This window comes from Pieris brassicae, chromosome 4 (assembly GCF_905147105.1).
Source record: "Pieris brassicae chromosome 4, ilPieBrab1.1, whole genome shotgun sequence".
NCBI lineage: Eukaryota > Metazoa > Arthropoda > Insecta > Lepidoptera > Pieridae > Pieris > Pieris brassicae.
The window spans coordinates 11,219,289-11,239,999 of record NC_059668.1 but is presented as its reverse complement, the minus strand read 5'-3'; the positions used below and the strand labels follow the sequence as shown (position 1 = coordinate 11,239,999).

The following is a 20,711-nucleotide window of genomic DNA, read 5'->3' as shown; positions in this document are numbered from 1 at the left end:
AAGTTTTCACTGTGATGATATTGTGATTTGGTAAATAAAAAACAGGCGAGTATATAAACACATATATGGAGATAACGTAAGGACAGTGTTCAGGTAATCAGTGTGCAGTCAAGGTCTTCCTCTCGTCCCTCTGTAACTGCGCGCCGCAGCACGCGTACCACGACATCTGCCAAAGCCTCTCTACCGCCTTCCTCCAGGAGCGACATGCATTTCTACATCAAACAATACATTTAAAATTAACAATTCATAAGTACAATATAAACCTTCCGTATGTTTGTACCGTACGGGTGATACGCACATACAGGAACGGGTGCTGCATTTACCACACCTCTTAATGTCACTATCCCCATCCATCCATCTCGCGTAAGCTTACATGCCTCTCCTCCGTCATTCTCCTTCTTTTCTAAAATTGAATGAATGCACAACTAAGAAGTACCTCGTAGTGGTCCTCGTCGTGCGACAGCCGAAGTAACGCCCTGAGCGCGAGCTCCGAGTTCGCCCTGACGTAGGTGTTCTTCTCCTTGGTCCCGTTGACCAGTGCGGGCAACAGCGCCCTCAGAAGCTCCGCACCCGGCCCCTCGGGCGCCACCCCACCCCGCCCCAGCACCGCGCTGGCTCGTGCCATCAGTTGCTTCACGTCGTTGCTGCCGTGGTTCATGCTCTGCGGACCGAACGACCGATCACGTTAAACTGTCGCCCGGCGATCGCCTGAGGCGTGGAGATCGACTCGAGCTCACCCTGACGAACTGCGATAGAATAGTCGGCGGAACGGGTCTGTTTCCGTCCAGCAGGAATCTCGCGAGGTAGCCGATGCCGCGCAGGGCGTTGCAGGCGATGGGTGTCTTGTCGCTGGCCAGCTGCTGCAGCAGCGCCTTCTCGACCTTCTCCTCAAACTGGTCCCGGTACACGTGGTGCGGCGTCTCCTTGAGCGCCACGAAGAGCGCGCACGAGCGGCCGTGCTGCAGCAGCCGGTCGTCTGAGGAGGCCAGAATGTGGTGCTGAAGAGCCGCGTCGCGGTGAGCGGGCGGCAGACAGTGCAGCAGGGCTCCCAGGCAGCCGCCGACCGCTCCTCGCGGCGGATCGTCGGGGTGGGCCAGCAGCGCCGGCCCGGTGAGAGTCTGCAGCACGGCGAGCGCCAGCTGCTCGCTCATCTTGTCGCCGCCGGCCGTGATGATGCCGCGCAGCGCCTGTAGCGTCGTCTCGCGGACGGCGGGGTCGTCGGCGTTCTTTACGCCGTTGTGCATCTCCACGAAGAGCGGGTCTGCGCGCGTGTGGATCACCACCAGCTGCGAGAGCGCGGCGCCCGCCTTGATGCGCACCGACCGATTGGGGTCGCTCAGCGACTTCAGGAATGTCGTTTGCAGCTGCGGCAGGAACTGCTTCAGCATGAGGCCCACCTGTCGATCAGGATTTCGCTTTCAGTTCAAATTTACTCGCCGCAATCGTTCTCTGGTCGAGCGTATATCGATAATAGCAAACGTGGGTTGAAGTATAAGTGGATTTACTTTAGACAGGAGCAAGGCCAGGGTCTCGAGAACGGCCGCCTTGACGCTGGCGTTGAAGCGGTCACCGAGAATTCTGATGAGCGGGCCGGTGATGTGGGGCACGGAGGCTTGCAGAGAAGGCGCCGGCGTCAGCTTGATCAATTCGCCCAGCATTAGCGCAGCGTTTTCCTTGTCCTCGGGAAGGCCATGCAGAATAGCCTCACGGAACAAAGGCTGGACTGGAGCGATACCCTGATCAAATCACTCAATTTCACTAAATGAAGGAAATGTGTGCGTCAATCAATCTAACAACTCGAAAGAGAAAAAAATTTCAACAAAACTGTTATCTCTGAATACAAAAATAATGAGTGATGAATTTGAACTTACGGGAGAGAAACATTTAGAAATACAAGTAAATGTCATATAAATAGTGGACCTTGGGCAGGGAGAAACCCGGCAGCAACTCTCCCGGTTTGAGGTCGGCGGCGGCGAAGCGAACGGCCTGTCGCACGTCTGATACGTGGGCTAGAAGCCGCTCCGAGTCCAGCGTACGTGTCAGAGCGAACAGCGCCTCCCAGGCCATCTGGAGCAGCTCGCGGTCCCGTTCCGCGAACAGAAGCAGCAGGCCGCGCAGCAGTGCGCTCACGTACGGGGCCAGCTCCGCCCGCGAGTGCGTGACGAAGGCGCACAGCAGCGCCGCGCCCGCGCGACGTCGCTCTTCCTCCTCCGCTCGGGAGCACTCCAGCAGCGAGTCGATTATGCTGAGGACGAAACGTACGCATTGCGTTAGACGGGTCCGAAGGTATCGCCGACTGTCGACGCGACGGACGAGGTACTCACCATCTGACGCCGGCGTCGTCGGTGACGGGGAGCAGGGCGTCGCGACACTGATCAAGCTCGCGGGCCTCGTTGGCGGTGCCCCTCGCGGCCCGAAGCGACGCGAGCAGCGCGGGCAGGATTCGCGGCAGGTGGCGAGCCAGCGCGTTGCCGGCGGCGGCCGCCAGCGCTGACAAGGCTCTGGTGTCGGCCGCACCGCCGCCGCCGCCCGTCAGCACGGGCACGAGGTAGGGCAGTACGGCGCGCGATTTGATCGCCATTATCTGGCGCAGGCCATCGAGCGTGGCGTCGGCCACGGCGGGATCGGGATGGTGCAGCGCGTCCAGCATGGGGGGCAGGATATCGTCGAGCGCCTTGTTGCCGATGGTGGCGTGCAGCGCGTCGAAGGTTCGCGCCGCAGCCATGCGCACCTCGCCCAGCTCGTCGCACAAAGCCGTGCGCACTGTCGGCACCTGATCGCACACACGATGAAGTCACGTCACTCTCGGATTTAAAAGAAAAAGAAGCTATTACTGTTTCGCGAAATACTGACCAGTCCGTCGGCGAAGCTGAGTACGGCATCCCGCGACGTGGAGGCGAGAATTTCTCCGAGGCCGATGCAGACTCCCTGCCGCTGGTCCGCACGCTCTGAGCGCAGGCCGCGCTCCAGTATCGGCACTATCTCTGGCAAGACGCGCTCGCCGAGCTAACCATAGATAGCGTTTAAATCAATAACGGTGTTACGATTGAGTTTAGTTTCAGATTAAGTTAACCTTAAAGATGGTCAGGTGTGTTTTCCTGGCGGTTACATGGTGTTCATTTGTGCAAGCGTTATTTTTGATGTTACGTAATTTCCTCTTACATTAAAAAAAACTTAACATTAACAGCCGTTTTTGTTAGAACTAATCTCAATTACTGTTCGTATCAACACTTTTTAAAACTAAACAACTCGTTTTTGTCTGATAGGTTTTGAGCTACAAACACGGTTACATCTGTTTCATGCGGTTTCTACTCTACGGGAACAAACTGGTAGTAAAATACGACCTCGTAAGCGCCTTAGGTATCGTCACTGTATGTTATAATAGCATGGTAAGACAATGTATAATTACCTAGCGCTTAATACGTAATTAATAATTGCCTTCTATTTGCATGCTATTAATTTCTAAACAAAACTTTCTAATAAATAAATGAGAAGAGTAAAAAAATAGTCTTGTTCCCCCCCCCCCCCCCCATTCCAATAAAAACCTATATCAATTTATATACTTGTGAATTAATTGATCATCTTATTTAATACATATATATTATATATAGTTTATTTTGAATAATTCAATCAATCTTTAAGTGTCGCATCTTGTTAATTTGTGGCTTTGCCTAACTTGCATGTTGCAGTTGCTACTCAAAGATTGGAAACATCGCCTAGTCGTCAAGGCGTAGAAAGGATTTTTAAAGCAAAATATCGCGGCGGTTTTCTAAACATTTTTAGAATTATTAAATTTTTTATATTTTGATACAGCTTGTGATTATCCATAGTCGAAATTTATGATTACCTCTACAGTTACTACTTTCCCATAGTAATGATTAGTTTACTTTAATTGTCTTTGTAAGTAAGTAAAGAGAGTAACGACATTGCATATCCAGTGTACTTTTACGAACTATTAATGGCTCGACATTATCGTAATGGCTTATTATGAACGGATATTTAAAGACGAAACTTGACACGATATATTTAATTTCTTAAATCAATGTCACCCATTTTAATCGCTAATTTCTATCAACTAAAGTACACTCTAGCCGCGCAAGGTGGCACTTATAAATCGGTCCGTGAAACCATGTTCACTTTCTTACATTTTCATATTTGGCTAGAATTTCCAAAATTTCTGGAAACTAATATTTTTCCGTAGTCTTACCCCACAGTAGGTCGAAATGGTTTGCCCGTTCCCAGTTCAGAACCGTGTGTTGAATGACATTGGGTAGTGCGGCACGCAGTAGCGCCACATCCTCCAGCGTCGACAACTGATCGTTGGCGCCGCATAACAAGGAAACGGGCATTTTAAGGTGAAAATGCCCGTTTCCTTGTTATCAAGTCATATTTCGGTGGCGATGTAGTTCCGTATATCTTTAAATTGTCCAAAGGTCCATTGTCATACTGAGCAAACTGTTTCCTCAACGAAACCTGAGCGAAATGGTTAAGAGATTTTACGGACCCGTTGTCAGGATAATAGTTAAACGCTTCGTAATGTATAGTAGGAGTATATTCCTCGGCATCCGTTCCGACCGCGGGAAACAATACTCCATACGCACACGCGGGATATGATGGAATAATACAAATTGATCTCCAAACTTTGCCACTAGTGTCTGTAGTGTAGTGCCGCTGGTGTCTAGGATTTCGTGCATCAGCAGTATCGGGCCCCTGGTCCCCGATATGCAAAACACTGAGAGAACGTATCCATCGTCCATGCGTTTATCAGTCCGAAATATGGGTGTCGGCCTTAAGAGGCTATAATAATATAAGTATTAAGAGACACTTAACTCATTATATTGTAACGAGATTTCCTTTATCGAACAGTTATACCGTGTTATTTGTTATCGCAGACAAGCTGGCGCCTGCGACTCCGCTTTTTGTTGGAATTGGAACAACTATCTTCTTTTATAAAGTTATATCAATATCTTCACAAACATGTAATGAACAGTGTTCTACTGGGTTCAACGAATGCCCTCTTCATACTTACATCAAAATGAAGCAAAGGTATTTAAATTAGATATTACTATTATTACCCCTGATGCTGCCTGAATAAGTTCTTTATCTGAAGTAAGCCATCGCATCACCCGTGCGATGTTGCCGCGCTTCCGGCGCTTGAAGAACCCGGGGAAAGATTTTTTATGACATTAGGAAGAGCCGAAAGATGCGAGTAACTTATACGGTTGTTGTTTGTTGACGACTACGAGACAAGCCTTCTTAGTTTTATCCCTCTCTTTAGCATTATAAACATTATTATTGAAAGCTTTTATTATTTTGTTATACGCGACTTTTTCGACTTACGCGATTTTTAGTAACAGTTCATGTTATAATGGATGACATGTTGATGCTGTTTTTTAAGTTGTTTATTGCAGCAATCATTATGGAACGAAATACCGAATTCTAATGAAAGTAAATACGAATAAATGCGCACCTTTCTGACGAGGTCTCCCAGCGTCCTGGCGGCGACCTGCCTTTTATCGTAGCTGGTGGAGGCCAGGCAGCCCAGCAGTAGGCTGAAAAGCGTCGGCAGGATCTCACGCAGCGTCTTGGGCGTGTTCGTCACCACCACCTGCGCACGCGCATCGCAATTAGTTTCCGCCGGTTGTCGTGTAGTCGGCCAGACCGAAAGGTAGCAAAAGGCGAGAGGCGTACCTTCCAGACGTGCAGCGCCGCCTGGCGCACCATGAGTGCGACGTCACTGCGACCCATGTAGAGGCCGGCTAAGACGCGGTTGCGGCGCTCCGGTCCCAGCGTCGTGATGATGGCCTTGTGCGACTGCTCCGTGCCGAAGTTGTCGTCCTCGCTGGCCGTCTCCGTGCTCATCTTGCCCGACACTCCCGATATGCGGTACAGCAGGTCTCCGAGGAGCTGCACCGAGCTGTATCGGATCCTCCAGTTGTCGTCGAACAGACCGTTCTCCAACTCGGGCAGCAGCAGCGCGATGGCGGACTCCGCGTACAGGTTGACGATCCTCTGGCCCGCCTTGAGCGCGGTCTCGCGCACGTACTCGTTCTCGTCGGCGAGAGCCTTCAGTATGGGGTTGATGATCTGGCCGATGTAGGGCGTGAACTCGTCGGTGAAGGCGCCCGGCATGTATATGAACATCATGATGTAGCCGTCCTTCACGTGCGGAGCGATGTCCGTGCGCTCGGCCGTCGCGATGATGTCTGCGAAGTATTTCTCGTTTTAATATGGTAATGGTTAAATCGGAAAGAGGACTGTGCGAATCGCCGAGAGGACCCACCCGGCATGATCTTGTGCAGCTTGTTCACGCCCAGACCGGCGACCACCTCCGAGAGGCCCTGGGCCGCCCCCGAGCGGTCGACGCTGCTGGACTCCGACGTCAGCGTGAGCATCAGCCACGGCAGCAGCTCCTCGAAGCTGCTCTCGCCCATACCCTTCACCATGGCGCCTAGCGCCCGCGCAGATACCGAGCGGACCTACGAGGAGAACACGCTTCTGTATAGGGATGTCGGCGGGTAGAGATAGAGATGTCGCCTTTGAGGGTCAAATCCCCCGCGAAGATATCTCGAGGGTAGCTCATCTGAATTACCTCCGGCACCGGATCGAGAAGCGAGCTCTTCAGCCCCGGTATAATGTTGGGCAGGTAGGGCATGAGGTCCTTCTGGTCGGTAAGCGAGTACATGTTTCCTATGATCTGAGCGGCCATCTTCCTCGTCTCCGTGCTGCGGTCCAGGAAAGCCCTCTGCACCACGGGCATGATGAGGGCTAGCGAGGGCGCGTCGATGAAGTGCACGAACTTGGTGTCGAGCAGCGTCTGGAGGCACGCCGACGTCTTGTTGGACGGATCCTGCAGTGCTTGCAGCAGTACGGGCACAATTGCTGTGGGACAGATTTATGGATGTCATAGTAAGAAGCATTTGGTTGACTATACTTTTGATTCCGGAATATACCTTGAATCTCAGGATTCCTAATAACGGAGCCGATGACCTTCAGTGCCTCCGCGGCGGCCTGCTGCACTCGCATGTGAGAGTCGCTCAACACCTCGATCAGCTTCGGCACAATGGACGGCAGACACGACGACAGCTGCTTCGGAGCACAGTAGGCCATGGCTCCCAGCAACTCGATGGACCCTTGCGAACACCACGCGAACACATAATAGCGAAGAGCGTCAATCAACGGGCTACGACGGGTTACGGAGAAGCACCATTACCGGCTTTGGTCCTCCAGTTGTCGTCGTGCAGAGCCTGCAGCAGCGCGGGCAGCACCAGCTTGACGCCGTGCGCCGACAGCTTGCTCATGATGAGCTTGGCCGTGTCGTCGGCCGCGGCGCGGACGTACTGCGAGCTGTCTCCGAAGCAGAGCAACAGATGAGGCAGCACGTGAACGATGTATGGCTCGAACAGGCGCCCCAGCTTGTAGCACAGCATCTCGAAACCAAACAGCGCCCCTGCCAAGGCATATTTATAGTAAGTTTTCATCGAGATCATCACACGTAATGTAAAAAAGGATACGGTCCGTACCTTCGCGATATTTGTAGTTTTTCTTCTCTTGAATGGCTTCCGTCAGCTTTCCCATGACGTCCAGCTGTTTTAGCGACAATATACCTAAGCCTTTGATGATGCCCGCGATGCCGTAGGCGGCGCCCTGAAAAGCACAGGAGTGAATGGCAATCGAGAAACGATTGACGAAGTAGTTTTACTTTGACTCACTTTTCTGTCTCCATACTTCTCGGCGGTCAGCAGCTGCTTCATGAGCTTATTCATTATGGCAGGTATTTCACCTTCGAGGGCGGGCGAGGTGACGAGGTGGGGCAGGCAGTTGCTCACAGCCTCTTGTACCTGTCAATAGAGAGGCCTTTTGTAAAATACCTCGCGTGTCGCCGAATCCGGTTCGAGCTACGTAAAATGACGGACGCCAGACCTGTTGGCTCGGGGTGGACAGGGCCGACACTAGCCTCAGGGTGATGGGCTTGACCCTGGCGTCGGTCGGCTGCAAGTGTCTCGCCAGCGATCCGACCAGCAGCACAACGCTCTGGCGGACGGCGTCGTAGCCGCCCGACTTGGGCGCGTTGTCCAGGAACTTCTCGAAGACCGGTAGCTGTGTGCCGATGGTGTCCTTCCCGTGGATGTCGACGACAGCCATGGCGGCGGCCAGCATGTCCGCCCGCACGGTCGCGTGCCGGTCGCCGAGCGCCTTCTGCACGAAGAAGCTCATAGCGTGGGGCACGGCGTCGGCGCGTAGGCGATGGGCCAGCGCCTTCAGAGCCAAAGCCACTCCGCGGCGGCTGCCCCAGTTGTCCACGGCCGCTTCCGTCTCGTGACCGAACTGGTCCACCTTCGCGGGGATGAGCTGAGACAATTATTTTAGTATTTAGTTATTGGAGTGAACTATTTTATAATTTCACTAAAAATCTAATCTCAAATTACTCACGGGTAGCATCTCGTCGTAGACCCGATGCAGGCGCTGTAGCACCTGCTGGGGCTCAGAGGTGGCCAGCCGCGCCCGACCCACGAGATCCGCCAGCGCCGCAGCGCCCGCGCGCTGCACGGGCTCCGAAGGGTGTTGGATCTCCTCCAGCAGCAGTCGCATTAACTCCTCTTCGCCATCAGTAATCCAGGTGTCGGCACGCGGCAACGACGACCACAATTCGCGGCCTAGTTTCCTGCGACATCATTTTTATCATCGATCGAGTCGAGCGACAAAGTCTCAATATGAGGACTTATGGCGGCAGACAATAGTTGGCACTTTACTTTTGAAAAGATGAGCTTCCGAGTTTGTGCAAAGTATTAGAAAAAACTGTGCTAAAGGCATATTGCCTGAATATCAGTCTGCTTAACATACAACTTTCCTTAGCGAGGTTGAATTAAGTTACATCAGTGAGCAAAAGCAATACTTGTCACTGACTACATACTTCATTTAATCCAAAGGAAACCTTAAAATTTGACAACAAAATAACATGCAATCACAAAAAAATTAACTAAATTCAATGGAAACGTAAACCTCATTAAGAGATAGACAACGTTAAAACATATGAGGTATGTCATACCACGGTCCAGCACGCTGGACAATTATAAGAATTCCTGTCACTCGTTCCTTCCTAGATGTCCTCAACGGCCTCGCTGAAAATTATCAATTTCTTTCAATCGCAATATAGACTCACTGGTTGTCTTCGGAGACGTCGAAGGTGGCGACGTAGAGCCTCTTGGTGAGGTCTAAGGCGCTGTCTTCCCGCTCGAGGAAGGGCGGCAGCCGACGCAGCACGCAGCCCAACGCGCGCAAACCGGCATCGCGGACCACCTGAGGGACCCGATTCATCAGCGGACCTCACGCTCGCAATGTGCTAATAGAGAAGTGCCGGATCGACAACGATACCTCGGCAGGACTCTGCAGAGCGGCCAGCAGACAGTTGACGTCGTCTTGGGACAGCGGCGCCCGCGCCGCGCACTGCGCCGTCTCAAGCAGCGCCACCGTGCACGCCGCCGCCACGCGCCCGCTGCTCGACCCTATCGTGCAGACTCAGATGAGCTCACTCGAAACCGGAGACGACGTCGCTCTCTCGATAGCAATATTCTACTGCAGAGTATGGTACGGTCTCTTCTCACCGATGAGGTCGATCAGCAGCCTGAACATGTGGTCGACGGGGAAAAGACTGGGGTAGAGCATGTCGCGGACGGCTTCGCCTTCGTCGTCCGAGTCCCCGCGGAGAGCTGCGTGTTGGGTGATGACCGCCAGCCCGTTCACCACCATCGACTCGTTGGTGCGGGCCGCGCCGCAGGTCAGACCTGAAAATTCAATCCCGATCATAATCGATTTTATGATCTTTCACCATATTTATAATTCCTATTTCTAGGACGACGCACCTCTCTGGAGCAAGGGAAACACGTAACAGAACCCCGGTGCCGTGAAATGTTTAGGTTTGTGTGAAGCGCCGACGTCGCTCTCGGCGCCGGCCGTTGCCTGGTTGACCAGGTCGATAGTTCGGGCCACCGCCTCGCTCAGATCCTCTTCCTCCCAACTGGGCTCCAAGTCGCATTGGGGCTTGTGTAGTCTACGACGTTTTTAATATTATTACTAATTTATTTATTTAAAAAATACAAGTTTATAGTGACTCGACTCTACACTTAGACGAAAGTGAGACGTAGCCAAGAAATCGTACCTAATGGTCGTCCTGGCGACGTGTCGGGCAAGCACGGGATGCCGCGGCAGCAGTACCGGGCCGAGGCGGCAGTGGGCCTGCACCAGCGCGGACGCCGCCAGCGGCGAGCGCAAGGCGTGCAGCAGCGCGGGCACTAGGCGACGCGCCTTGGAGCACACGCACGCGCGCGAGCCCCGCCCCACCGCTTCTACCAGTCGCACTGCGCGCACGACGCGCCCGTTCAACTGAGGAGCGGACACGTTACACGTCACACGTGCCAAATAACAAATATGCTTCTCGGGGGTTAACGAGACGTACCGCCGTGAGCCTATCCCTGATCGCCGCTTCCTTGGCCATCTGCACCTTGACGGCCTCCTTCTGCTTGGCGCTGAGCGGGACCTGAAAAGGCATCACCGTTGAGAGTGTCGACACTGTCGGCGCTGGGGCCCGGGCCACGGCGCGTCCCCTCCCCTACCTCTTTCAGTCGGCCCTCTCGACGTCTCTTGTCTTCCAGCTCGCGCCGAAGTTGCAGCTCTTCCAGTTGCTCTTTGTAGCTGTACGCTTTGCTCTCGCGTTTCAGGTTCATCTCTTTGTTATCTTCGTTTCTGAAATTAATTTTTAAATATCGATTCGCGGAACGGGCAGAGTTCGGCGGTCGAAGCTGCGGAGGTCCGAGACTCACCCCGGAATGACGCTCTTGTCGTAGAGGTCGGTGGACGGCGTGAGGTAAACGAAGTACTCGTCGCGGGTGACCCGCAGCAGGTCGGGCTCGGCCAGCGAGCTCAGAGCGGCGGCGAGGGCCGACCCACCCACGCTCTCGCTGCATCGGGCCAACGTCGAGACCACGTTGGACACCGTCTGCGGACGACAAGACCTCGGTCATCTCGATGTCGAGAGAGGAGCTCCACTGTGAGCAAAATTAGATCTTCCGACTCACCTCGTTAGGAGAGTATCCGTCGATGTAGGCATTCTTCAGGGTGTCGCAGTGGATAGCGACGAGCTTTCGCGGCTCGAGACCGAGGTAGCCCACGAGCTTGGCCCAGGCGCGATCGTTCAGGGCCACCGCGAGCGGATGGTGACAACCGGGCAGGGCGTCTATCGCTAGCTTCTCCGTATCCTCGGTCGGGTAGCCTAGCGGAATGAAAATCGTCAGTGACAGTTCGTTCAGAGTCGTGAAGTCCCACGAGAACGGACACTGACCTCTGAAAGAGCAGAGAGCTTGAACACAATCCAATATCATCTTTCCTGTCACCTCTCCCTTATCTTCCGGAGGAGTTTTCTCTTTCACGTTAAATATTTTGCCCTCTTCCAGCACCGCATTCAATTTTAGCACTAAATTTCTCGCCACTGGGGATCTATCCTCTCTGGCCACCGTCGCCTTCGCCTCGCGCACGGCGACGGCCCTGACCGACTTCACGGTGGACAGCAACACCAATATAAAAGCTCTGTACACCGGGGAGTCCCCGTCGGCGGCGACGCTTTCGTACTTTTCCAATATGGATCTGCATAGCAACACCACCTGCGTTAGGACTATAAAGGGGTAAATGTTATAGTGCTACCTTAGAGCAAACTTAAAGTAACATACGGATGAGTGCGGAGGGTCGGTTGCGGATATGAAATATATGTGAGGCCGATAATGTGATAGATACCGTCGTCGGTGGCCGCGAGCAGAAGCCGGTCGTGCAGCAGCACGTGTCTGTCGGCGTGGAAGAGCGCGCTCCACGCTTGCGTGTGCGATGCCAGCTCGCCCCCCGAATCCATCTGCACCAGCGAGACCATGGCGCACACTCCCTCGCTCACTATCGGGTGCTGGAATGGTAACACTGGGTCAATTGAGAATTAACTGCGAATACACGAATGAACCTTTTTAAATCGAGATAATTTCTTAAGGAATAAATCCAATAAATCATAAAAAATACCTGTAAAGGTTGTTGGGCCGCTTTCTCGACGGCGGCGAGCAGGATGGACTTGAGGGCGTCGGCTTGCGTCGGCCGGATGCCGTGCGAAACCACGATGCGCGATATCAACGACGTGTACGCAATCCTCACCACTTGCGTGGTGGTCTTCGCTGGTAGGTTTTTCTGAACAAACATAATTTTTATTGAAAATAATTATTAACGTCCTGTGCTCTTCGCCGCGTCGATTAGTATCTGTGGCAGAGTTAACCTTATACATCTGCAGTATCTTGTCGGAGAGCGGCGCACGCGCACGTTGCGCCCAGCGATGCAGCACGTCCAGGGACACACACAGCGTGCGCTCGTGCGACTCAGCTTCCATCACTCGCGAGATCTGCGTCGTGGCTTCCTCAAACAACGCTGCGAAGTCCTCTCCTGTCACGCTCACCTCACTCAGCGTGCCGACGGCCTGACGGTCGATTCGTTTTATTTCATTTAGTTATTTAGAAAACTGCTCTCTTACCATGTAACTGTTTTTTATTTTGAGCTAATTTGGAAAAAAAAAAATTACTAGTCCCTAAACAATACTAAAAACCGGGAATTTAATAAAAAAACATAAGATCATTGCTAAAAGTAAACAGGTATATTCTACGGAATTCTAGGATACGAGGAGTTTCTATTGTTATTTAGACTATCTGTATAGTATTAATGTAATCCTTATTATTTTTACGGTACTAGCCACGTACATGGAGAACCGCGATCTTGTCCTCGCTAGAAGTAAGCTTCCCGCTGGCGCCGTTATATTCAGCGAAGGCGGCGGCGAGTAGAGTCTTTGCCGGGGCTAAGGCCGTGCACCGACGCGCCACGGAGCACAGCGCCTGACTCGCAGCTGCACGAGTCCAGTCGTCGCGTGAGTGGGTATTTACTGTAACAGATCATTCTAATTAGTAAAATGTGTATATACAGAGAAATCTCTACAACTCGAATGTCAAGGGAAATGAAATTTTGAGTTACGGAGTTTTCTACTTAAGATACATAGAGAACTTTGAGATACATATGATTTAACTGTTGTAATTTCAAATTACAGAGGCGCAATTTCTAGGCGTATTTTGCGATTTGTAGAGTCAAATTTGAACTTAAGTTCTGTAGTATATTTTTCATATATTAAAATGAATTGGATTTCAATGAAGTAAACTCTACACAAACAAAAACCTTTTTTATATTTAAACTATTTACAGATTCATCAATGATTTTTTCAAGCTCAAACAATTACATTGTTACTTAGGTTATTATTTATTTAGTTATGAATGTATTCATTAATTGCACATGTACAAGACAAAAACAATAGAATTTCAAAGTATAGTGATATAATGTTTATAGTGACCCCTGACAAGCTTGATGACATATGAGTCAATGGTAAATATTATGCTTTATATTTGATCTCTTTTTACAGAGTATTTAGGATACATTTTCAACATGATATTGGTCTATAATTTCTTTGCAAAGTACTCATTGTTATTCATATTTTCCTAAACCATTCAAATATTTATAAAATTACAAACCTATTAAACTTTTTCCTATGTCAACTGCTAGTGCATCCAAATGTATATTAAGATTATAGACCACAACTCCGACTGCCGCGATGATGGTCTCTGGGCTCCTCAACATAGCCTTATGTAGCGCTGGGAGGAGTGTATCTTGAATATCTGAATTTAGCAAATTATGCAACAGGTCAGAGCAGCTACGAATATAATTAGGGTTCGGTCGTAGCTTTACACTAACTAGACTTTTTGTGAATGATTCCAGAATCTGCACCTGAAACAAAAATCAAGAGCCATTTAAAAATACAAGTAATTAAAAATTAGATTTTTATCTCAGGTACTCAAATCCTACCTTATGCTTCAGCACTAGATCTTGTTTATCTATTTGTTTTGTGTGTTTACAAAGAGCTGAAAATGTGACACAGATATGTGGTCCAGAATCAGGAGCTTGAGACAAAAGGACTTCAATCCATTTTCCTAGTTTCTCTACTCCAACTGACTGCCAGGATGTATGTAACTATTGTAAAAAAAAGAGTAACAGAGTTACAGGTATGAATTCCAACATCACATTATGAAAGAGGAAAATGATCAATTATGTAACTTACCATGGTGTAAGCTTTGTCATTTTTACGTTTATCACCAAATGCAGACACAGCAGCCAATAAGTTTGCTTGACAGAGTACCAGTGGGGTATAGTCAACTTCACCATTTTCCACTTTAATTCCATTTTCCACTAAAACTGTTGTCCAGCGCAGAGCATAAAGACCACTTTGGCTGGTGTTCTTCCTGAATTAAAGATAAAACAGTATAAATTAGTCCAAATATTTTCCTGACCATATAAAGAAAAGCTAAAGAATTTAAATTTTATATGATAGAGTAGCACTACTTACGATGTGGCCGTATTTCTAAGCTGTTCAGATATGTCTAATAGAACTGGTAAAAAATTCCTTAAGGTCCATTCCCTGTGGTTGACAGCAAGGTAGGTTAACAACCCCTTTACATAAGACTGTGAGGTAGAGTCTCTGTAGCGATGCAAGGTTAAAGTCAAGACTCGACACACAAACCGAACTGCTGCTTCAGTGATACCTGGGAAAATTATTTTAAGACATTATAGGTTAGGTATTATATATTCAGTAGTACAACTATTGCTCAATTTACAGTCAAATTTTTTCAAGACATATCTTTTAGACTATATAATGATTGTATATATGTATCAAATCGAAGGATCAATATATTTGAGCAGTGCCTTGTTGTGGCTCAGAAGAATATGACTTTATGGTTTATTAATATTTTATTTGAAGGTTACTTTTAAAAGGACATTCTAAAGTATAATGTATTCACTACCAGGTGTAGACAGAACGTCCTGTATCTCTTCAATAATTTCTCGGCGCTGTTTAAGACTTGAGGTTTGGATTCTAAATGGTACATCCTTTAATTTCTTTAATACCTGTGAAAAACTATGACATTAGAAGCCGGTTTATAAATAATTTACAAATAAATGTTTTAAGGTGTTGTAAATACCTCGGAATCTGCCATTTTTCAGTAACATTCAGACTTTATAAATTGTAGTTTAAAAGCACACGTCTTTATCTATCAAGGTTGAAAATAGGAGTTGACATGAATAATTATGAATTTGACATATTATTACTAACCACCATGAACTAGGCGAAGCCACAGATTATTTATAAGTATACAAAACTGACACTAAAAACAATAGATTAATCTTTTAACGACCGGTGCCGGCAATCTCAAAGTCAAAAATCATTTATTCATATAGGTAACACAATGTACACTTACGAATGTCAATAAAAAAGAAATATTCATTAACTGCTTCTAATTTTGTCATAAATAAATCAATGCAATTATAAAGTATTAGACAATTACTAGAATACCCGCAGTTGAGTTTCATTATCGGACGTCAAGGCAAAATACCATCCGTATCACCTCGACGTCCGTCGTTCCACAACTGAGCGTTTTCTAAGGCAGTATTTGCCACCCACCACCACTATGTGGAACCAGCTGCCCACTGAAGTACTTCTGAACCAATTCGACTTAGGGTCCTTCAAAAAAAAGAGCGTACCAATTCTTGAAAGGCCGGCAACGCACTTGAGAGCCTTCTGGCAATGTGAGTGTCCATGGGTGGCGAATTCGCTTAACATCAGGTGAGCCACTTGCCCGTTTGCCTCCTATTACAGAAAAGAAAATAGATTTAACTTTCATTACATTATATCATACATAAATTCATACAATTTTTTTTCGTTTATATAATCCTTTTGTTCGGTACTTAAATATGGCTTCTTTATAGGGGTCTTCAGTACGGCGAATAGTAACTAGGGCACATCGAAGGATGGTGTGTTTTCCACGCCAGGTAAAAAGAGGAGAGGGGGGAAGAAGAAAATCTACTTGGTCAGTGTCAATTTACAGTTGATTGGGAATAAAGTAAAGGAATTCTATACAGTTAGGAATGAAATACCAACAATAATGAAACTGTTATAAATTATTCAACAAGATATTGATTTTAACGAAGAAAGAGTATCTCTGAGGTGATAAAAATATTTAGGCGATCATAAATATCTTCATTTTGAATTATTGGGTAGAGCACTAACTGCTTTAAACTCCGATAGCGATAATAATAGGAATAACTCGGGGTATCTCACATATTTTATTGAACTTATTACAAATTGAACGGTAAAATTATTCTGGTAATACTATACATACAGTTTAAATACATATACATTATACACAATGTTTAGTTATTTTCTTGGTGCATATGTATTTAAATACAGCCGCCTTTGAGCGTTTTAGTAACGAATTCTTTGCAAGCGATTTGCGTTATAGCAGTAGGAGTATGACATTAGCTAATGTCAGTCAGTCAGCTAATGTCAGATTTGACAGTCTTGAATTAAGTCACTTCAGTCTTTATGGGGCTTGAAGTAAAATAAGTATAGGTCTCGTTACCAGGCCATAAAATTATTAAAAAAAAAATAAGTATAATAACTTTAATGAATAAACTATTACTGAGTTGCTTATTTAATAACTTCATTGAATACAATAAAAAGGATCAAAGATTTCATAAATATGCTTTCAAACAGACATACAGCACTTACAGATTTGGAAGCATTTATTTCTCGCAGTGATAACGAAATAACAATGATCTTGCAGAGCTTACAATGGAATCGGCAGATTTTAGTTTCTGTAAGGAAAATCTATTGACTTTACCATATATTAGTATCCTTAAAATAAATACTAAAAACTTTATTGTACTACATTTTAGAACGCTGATATGGAAACTTGTACACACGATACTGGACACAAAATATCTACCAAAAAATCCAAGGAACATGAAGAGCAATGCTGGTTAAGAATTCAGGGTTACTATCATGAGGAAAAGTTATTGCCAGAACCTCTGAATTCTAAAGCCCATGCCATTGTTAAACTAAGTATGATTTATGTTAAAGTAGCTTCTAAAATTAATGTTGTGTTAATCATAATTGTCTACAAAAACATTAATCAACATGTAGTCAATTACAAATTAAGCAATTTTTGTATCATACTGTATTCATATTGCACACTTTTCAGATTCTAAAGATATAAATTTTATCATAGCAAATGCTTCTAAGGATGATCCAGCATTTAAAAGAGGTATTTTTTATTTATTGTTTTTTAAAACTTATTTAGTTATTAAAGATTTAACTTTGTACTTCTTACAGTGAAAATAAAATCTGGGATCTTTTTTTATTAAAAGGTGTTTTACAAGCATATTGTATCCTTTTATTTTTAACAATTCATTTACATAGGCAGGATAATGTTCAATTTAAGATGTATAATTCTTAACAATGTCATATTTCTTAATAAATAAATTGTAAAGTGTATTATTTGTGTGAGTGTGTATTGTGTGGAATAGTTAAACCTAAAAGTAATTACAATAATTTCAAACTACATTAAATGTTAAGATATTTCCTTAACTTCTAAGGGAAAGTTTGGGATGGTCCTCCACCACTTACATTGGAGCGTCTGCAAGCAACATATACAGTAGATGAACGTCGTGCAATATATGATGCTGTTGTTGCATCAGATCCAACTAGCCATGACATTTCTGACTTAGCATTAAATGAGTAAGTATATGTATTCATCTGTAGAGAAAATATTACGACAGATGTTTGGTGTTTAAAATATCTCCCTTATTTTTTTCACAGTGTAAATGAGGTGAAAACTGAAAAAAAGGCAAAGTCGCGCATCGAAATACTTTCGGAACTGCGTGACATGCGGCGGCGACGCACAAAGTATCGCGTTGCTGCTAAAACCAAGAAGTACTCTGATGTTTTACGTGACGTCATTAGAACTCAGGTGAAATAAATGGATTACTGATCTATGAAATAATATTAACTGATAATTATTAAACTTTTTACTTTCAAATTACTAATAGGGCTCATTCTTAAAAAACAGAAATGACTGCACTACCTGCTTCTGAATTTGACTAAAATGTAGCTTATTTTCTTTTCATTTTCTTGTCATACATCTGTTTGGTTGTTTTTAAGATAATCACATTCATACAAAGAAGAGAAACTTAATATTATAATATGTGAGGATTCATTTGAAATTTTTAGATGGAGATGTACACTGGCATTCTTAATGATCAGGAGGACACTCTAGAAAAAACAACCCATGACAAGGATCTCCATGATGACATCAAAAGAGAGAGGAGTCTATCACTTCAAAGAAACAAACAAATGTTTTTTTATGAAAATAACCCAAATACTTCTGGAAGATCTATGAATACAAGACATGAAGGCAAGAGGAATACATACTCTTCAAGGCCAAGGGATATTCATAATCTTGAAACATATAGACAAGACAAATATAATGAAAGACATAGTAGTAGGAAAAATTTTAAAGATAAAAGTTATGAAAATATGGATAATAGAAGAAATAATTTTAGAGAACATGAGAGGAGTAGGTATCAAGACAAATTACACAAAAGAAGTAAACATGATGATTATAAAAGAGAAAATAGGCACAAAAGCAGTATGAATGCTGAGAGATACAGAGATGAATCAAGGAAACCTGACCATATTAGATGTTTTAACAATTTTAGGCAAGAATATAAGAATCACTCCTACGCTGCTGGAATACACCAAACAAAGATCAAAGAGGAACATAAAAGTTATGACGATAAATATGAAACTGGGTATAACAGAACTTTAGAAATGAACACCATTAAGATAAAAGTCGAAAAGGAATAAGCCATAGATTGTGAAATTTTTACCATTAATTCATAATTTGATTAAAGAGTGACACAACAGATATGAAAAAAGACGTAGTACCAAAAATGTGGTTACAAATATTCCAAGGTCGTATCTCAAAAAATACACGAAATGTATATGTATTGGCTCTATTGTTTCCAAATTATTGTAATCGATCCGTGGGCCAGGGACGAGCTCACGTTACGCAGATTATTGTTTTCGAAGTATTGCGGAATAAAGTTAATTTAACTATAAAGCCATATTGATAACTTTATTACGAAATTTAAAACGTTACGAAAAAATATTTTTGGACCTGTACCGTCTACTTGGCTGCTTTCTACTTGATGTAATGTCACGGCTCACGACTCGCAATGCCACTACATGTTTTTGGTTACGATTTCAGATTAAAATATAAAGAATGCGGTTGTTGATTTCCTTCATTTTATCATTATGTTGCTGTTAATATAGTTCTTATTATTCTTAAACATACGATAGTTAAACTTTATACGCCAGCTTTACTTCAATTACGAGATTTATTTGCATGAGACAATAAAAATACGAAACTAAGAATTTTTAGAATCAGCCGTTTTTTGATTTAAAAACTTGTGGTCGACCAAGCTTTAAGCACTAATTTATAATAAGATAAATAATATACTGGAGACCAGCCCCGGCTTAGTCCGGGCAACCGTGACCTGAACCTCTTGAAAAAATTTATGCCTAAAGGTTCCCCGTGAATTATTCCAGATATTGGTGAAAACCGCAATAAATTCCGTGAAGAAGTTTTTGAGTCTCGAACAGATAGACGCAGCGGAAAACTTGGTTTTATAATAGACTGTTTTTGCCGATTTACTTATGTTCCGACTACCACGACATTGTTTTCATTTTTTGGGTTAACAAATATATAGCTGTTTTCACACAAACTCCGTGGCTTTTTATTAGTCTGGTTTGGCTTTATTCAAAATCGTTTATATTTTATGTATAAAAATCTAGGATTCCTGTCTCAATATCGCCGTTTACGTAGATGGTTCAAATGACTTGAAATAAAACTGATTATAATTTAATATTTGGTACTTTTGGCCCTGGTTTAATATGGAAAGGAACTATTTATTTAGGAAACTATAAAAATTTCAATATGTCTGAGTTCATGGGAAATATTTCACTTAGATTTTAAATACTTATTTTACCCTGTCTTTTTCTTAGAATCTGCGGACGTTCTGAAAAGCACTTAATTTATTTTTGACAATGCCAATGAGCCATAACAAGAAGGTAATTAAATTTGCCTATACCGCGACTGATACCTAAGCAAAAAATAAAACTAGGTGAACTTTTTTCAGTCTAATAATGTAAAATTTAAAAAACAACGTGATAGAAAGTTGTGCAAGTTCTAATTTAGAAAAAAGGCCCACCACTCTCACCAATCAATCTACTCAATAGAGAAACTATATTTTTTGTAAATTTGACTATATATATTATGTTTGTTACCCTTAGCTTTTTTATTTGAATGCGTGTGATTTTAAACGTAAAGAAATTGAAGTGAACAATAGACAATATTGTTGTTAGGAATGCAGGCGTGCACATTCACGAGCTCGCGATTTGGCTGCCCGAGGTTCAAACAAAAGTAAAAAACATTAGCGTTCGTAGGGTCAGTTCCCATAGACTAGGAGCTAGTGGTCTTGTTAAGATAACTTAATATATTTTTATTAAAGCATTTATAGGCGAAATATAACGAGCCTATTTATGGATAAAGATTTCCTTTTCCAATACTTTTCTACATCGTAGTAAAATAAATATATATATATATATATATATCAAACTATTAACTATCGCAGAGTCGCCGAGACTGAACGTTTACTATGCTACAGAAGACACGACTTGTTATTCACTTTCTTTTAAA

General features: G+C 45.1%; 2 protein-coding genes across 4 annotated transcripts; one reads left to right on the top strand and one right to left on the bottom strand.

Annotated features, from left to right (window-relative positions):
* Window positions 1-47: 47 nt before the first annotated feature.
* Window positions 48-15,205, bottom strand: LOC123707920 (eIF-2-alpha kinase activator GCN1). Its single transcript, XM_045658221.1, has 37 exons — window positions 15,096-15,205; window positions 14,919-15,021; window positions 14,465-14,660; window positions 14,180-14,360; window positions 13,927-14,091; window positions 13,596-13,848; window positions 12,780-12,958; window positions 12,305-12,502; window positions 12,058-12,219; window positions 11,788-11,947; window positions 11,339-11,668; window positions 11,076-11,269; window positions 10,821-10,996; window positions 10,614-10,743; window positions 10,457-10,537; window positions 10,160-10,383; window positions 9,864-10,051; window positions 9,606-9,785; window positions 9,376-9,506; window positions 9,164-9,300; window positions 8,434-8,665; window positions 7,924-8,352; window positions 7,713-7,841; window positions 7,524-7,647; window positions 7,214-7,450; window positions 6,954-7,133; window positions 6,593-6,882; window positions 6,284-6,479; window positions 5,692-6,206; window positions 5,471-5,608; window positions 2,854-3,006; window positions 2,325-2,773; window positions 1,921-2,245; window positions 1,506-1,736; window positions 738-1,397; window positions 437-661; window positions 48-212 (listed from the first exon to the last, which is right to left on the bottom strand). Exons 1-37 carry the CDS (start codon window positions 15,108-15,110, stop codon window positions 90-92), a joined length of 8,019 nt encoding a protein of 2,672 aa, XP_045514177.1. The 5' UTR covers window positions 15,111-15,205; the 3' UTR covers window positions 48-89.
* A 1,310-nt stretch (window positions 15,206-16,515) lies between these two features.
* LOC123708875 lies at window positions 16,516-19,731 on the top strand. Of its 3 annotated transcripts, XR_006753664.1 has the most exons (7): window positions 16,516-16,769; window positions 16,849-17,014; window positions 17,154-17,216; window positions 17,285-17,337; window positions 17,528-17,689; window positions 17,771-17,921; window positions 18,182-19,731. XR_006753664.1 is itself a non-coding variant. In XM_045659817.1 (6 exons), exons 1-6 carry the CDS (start codon window positions 16,653-16,655, stop codon window positions 18,815-18,817), a joined length of 1,275 nt encoding a protein of 424 aa, XP_045515773.1. In that variant the 5' UTR covers window positions 16,516-16,652; the 3' UTR covers window positions 18,818-19,731. The 3 variants fall into 3 exon arrangements, 2 of the variants coding, with proteins under 2 accessions (XP_045515773.1, XP_045515774.1); XM_045659817.1 differs by lacking the exon at window positions 17,285-17,337 and having other exon boundaries at window positions 17,548-17,689; XM_045659818.1 differs by lacking the exons at window positions 17,154-17,216; window positions 17,285-17,337 and having other exon boundaries at window positions 17,548-17,689.
* The last annotated feature ends 980 nt before the right edge of the window (window positions 19,732-20,711 follow it).

Excerpts from the sequence above, each read along its gene's own strand:
- LOC123707920 (XM_045658221.1), bottom strand. Across the intron at positions 11,669-11,787 it reads GCTCGCGGCCACCGACGACG|TCCTAACGCAGGTGGTGTTG; the intron begins GTATCTATCACA and ends ACCCCTTTATAG. Across the intron at positions 6,207-6,283 it reads GCTGCACAAGATCATGCCGG|ACATCATCGCGACGGCCGAG; the intron begins GTGGGTCCTCTC and ends AATACTTCGCAG.
- LOC123708875 (XM_045659817.1), top strand. The coding sequence starts at position 16,653 with ATGCTTTCAAACAGACATACAGCACTTACAGATTTGGAAGCATTTATT. Across the intron at positions 16,770-16,848 it reads ATCGGCAGATTTTAGTTTCT|AACGCTGATATGGAAACTTG; the intron begins GTAAGGAAAATC and ends ACTACATTTTAG. Across the intron at positions 17,690-17,770 it reads TCTGACTTAGCATTAAATGA|TGTAAATGAGGTGAAAACTG; the intron begins GTAAGTATATGT and ends TTTTTTTCACAG.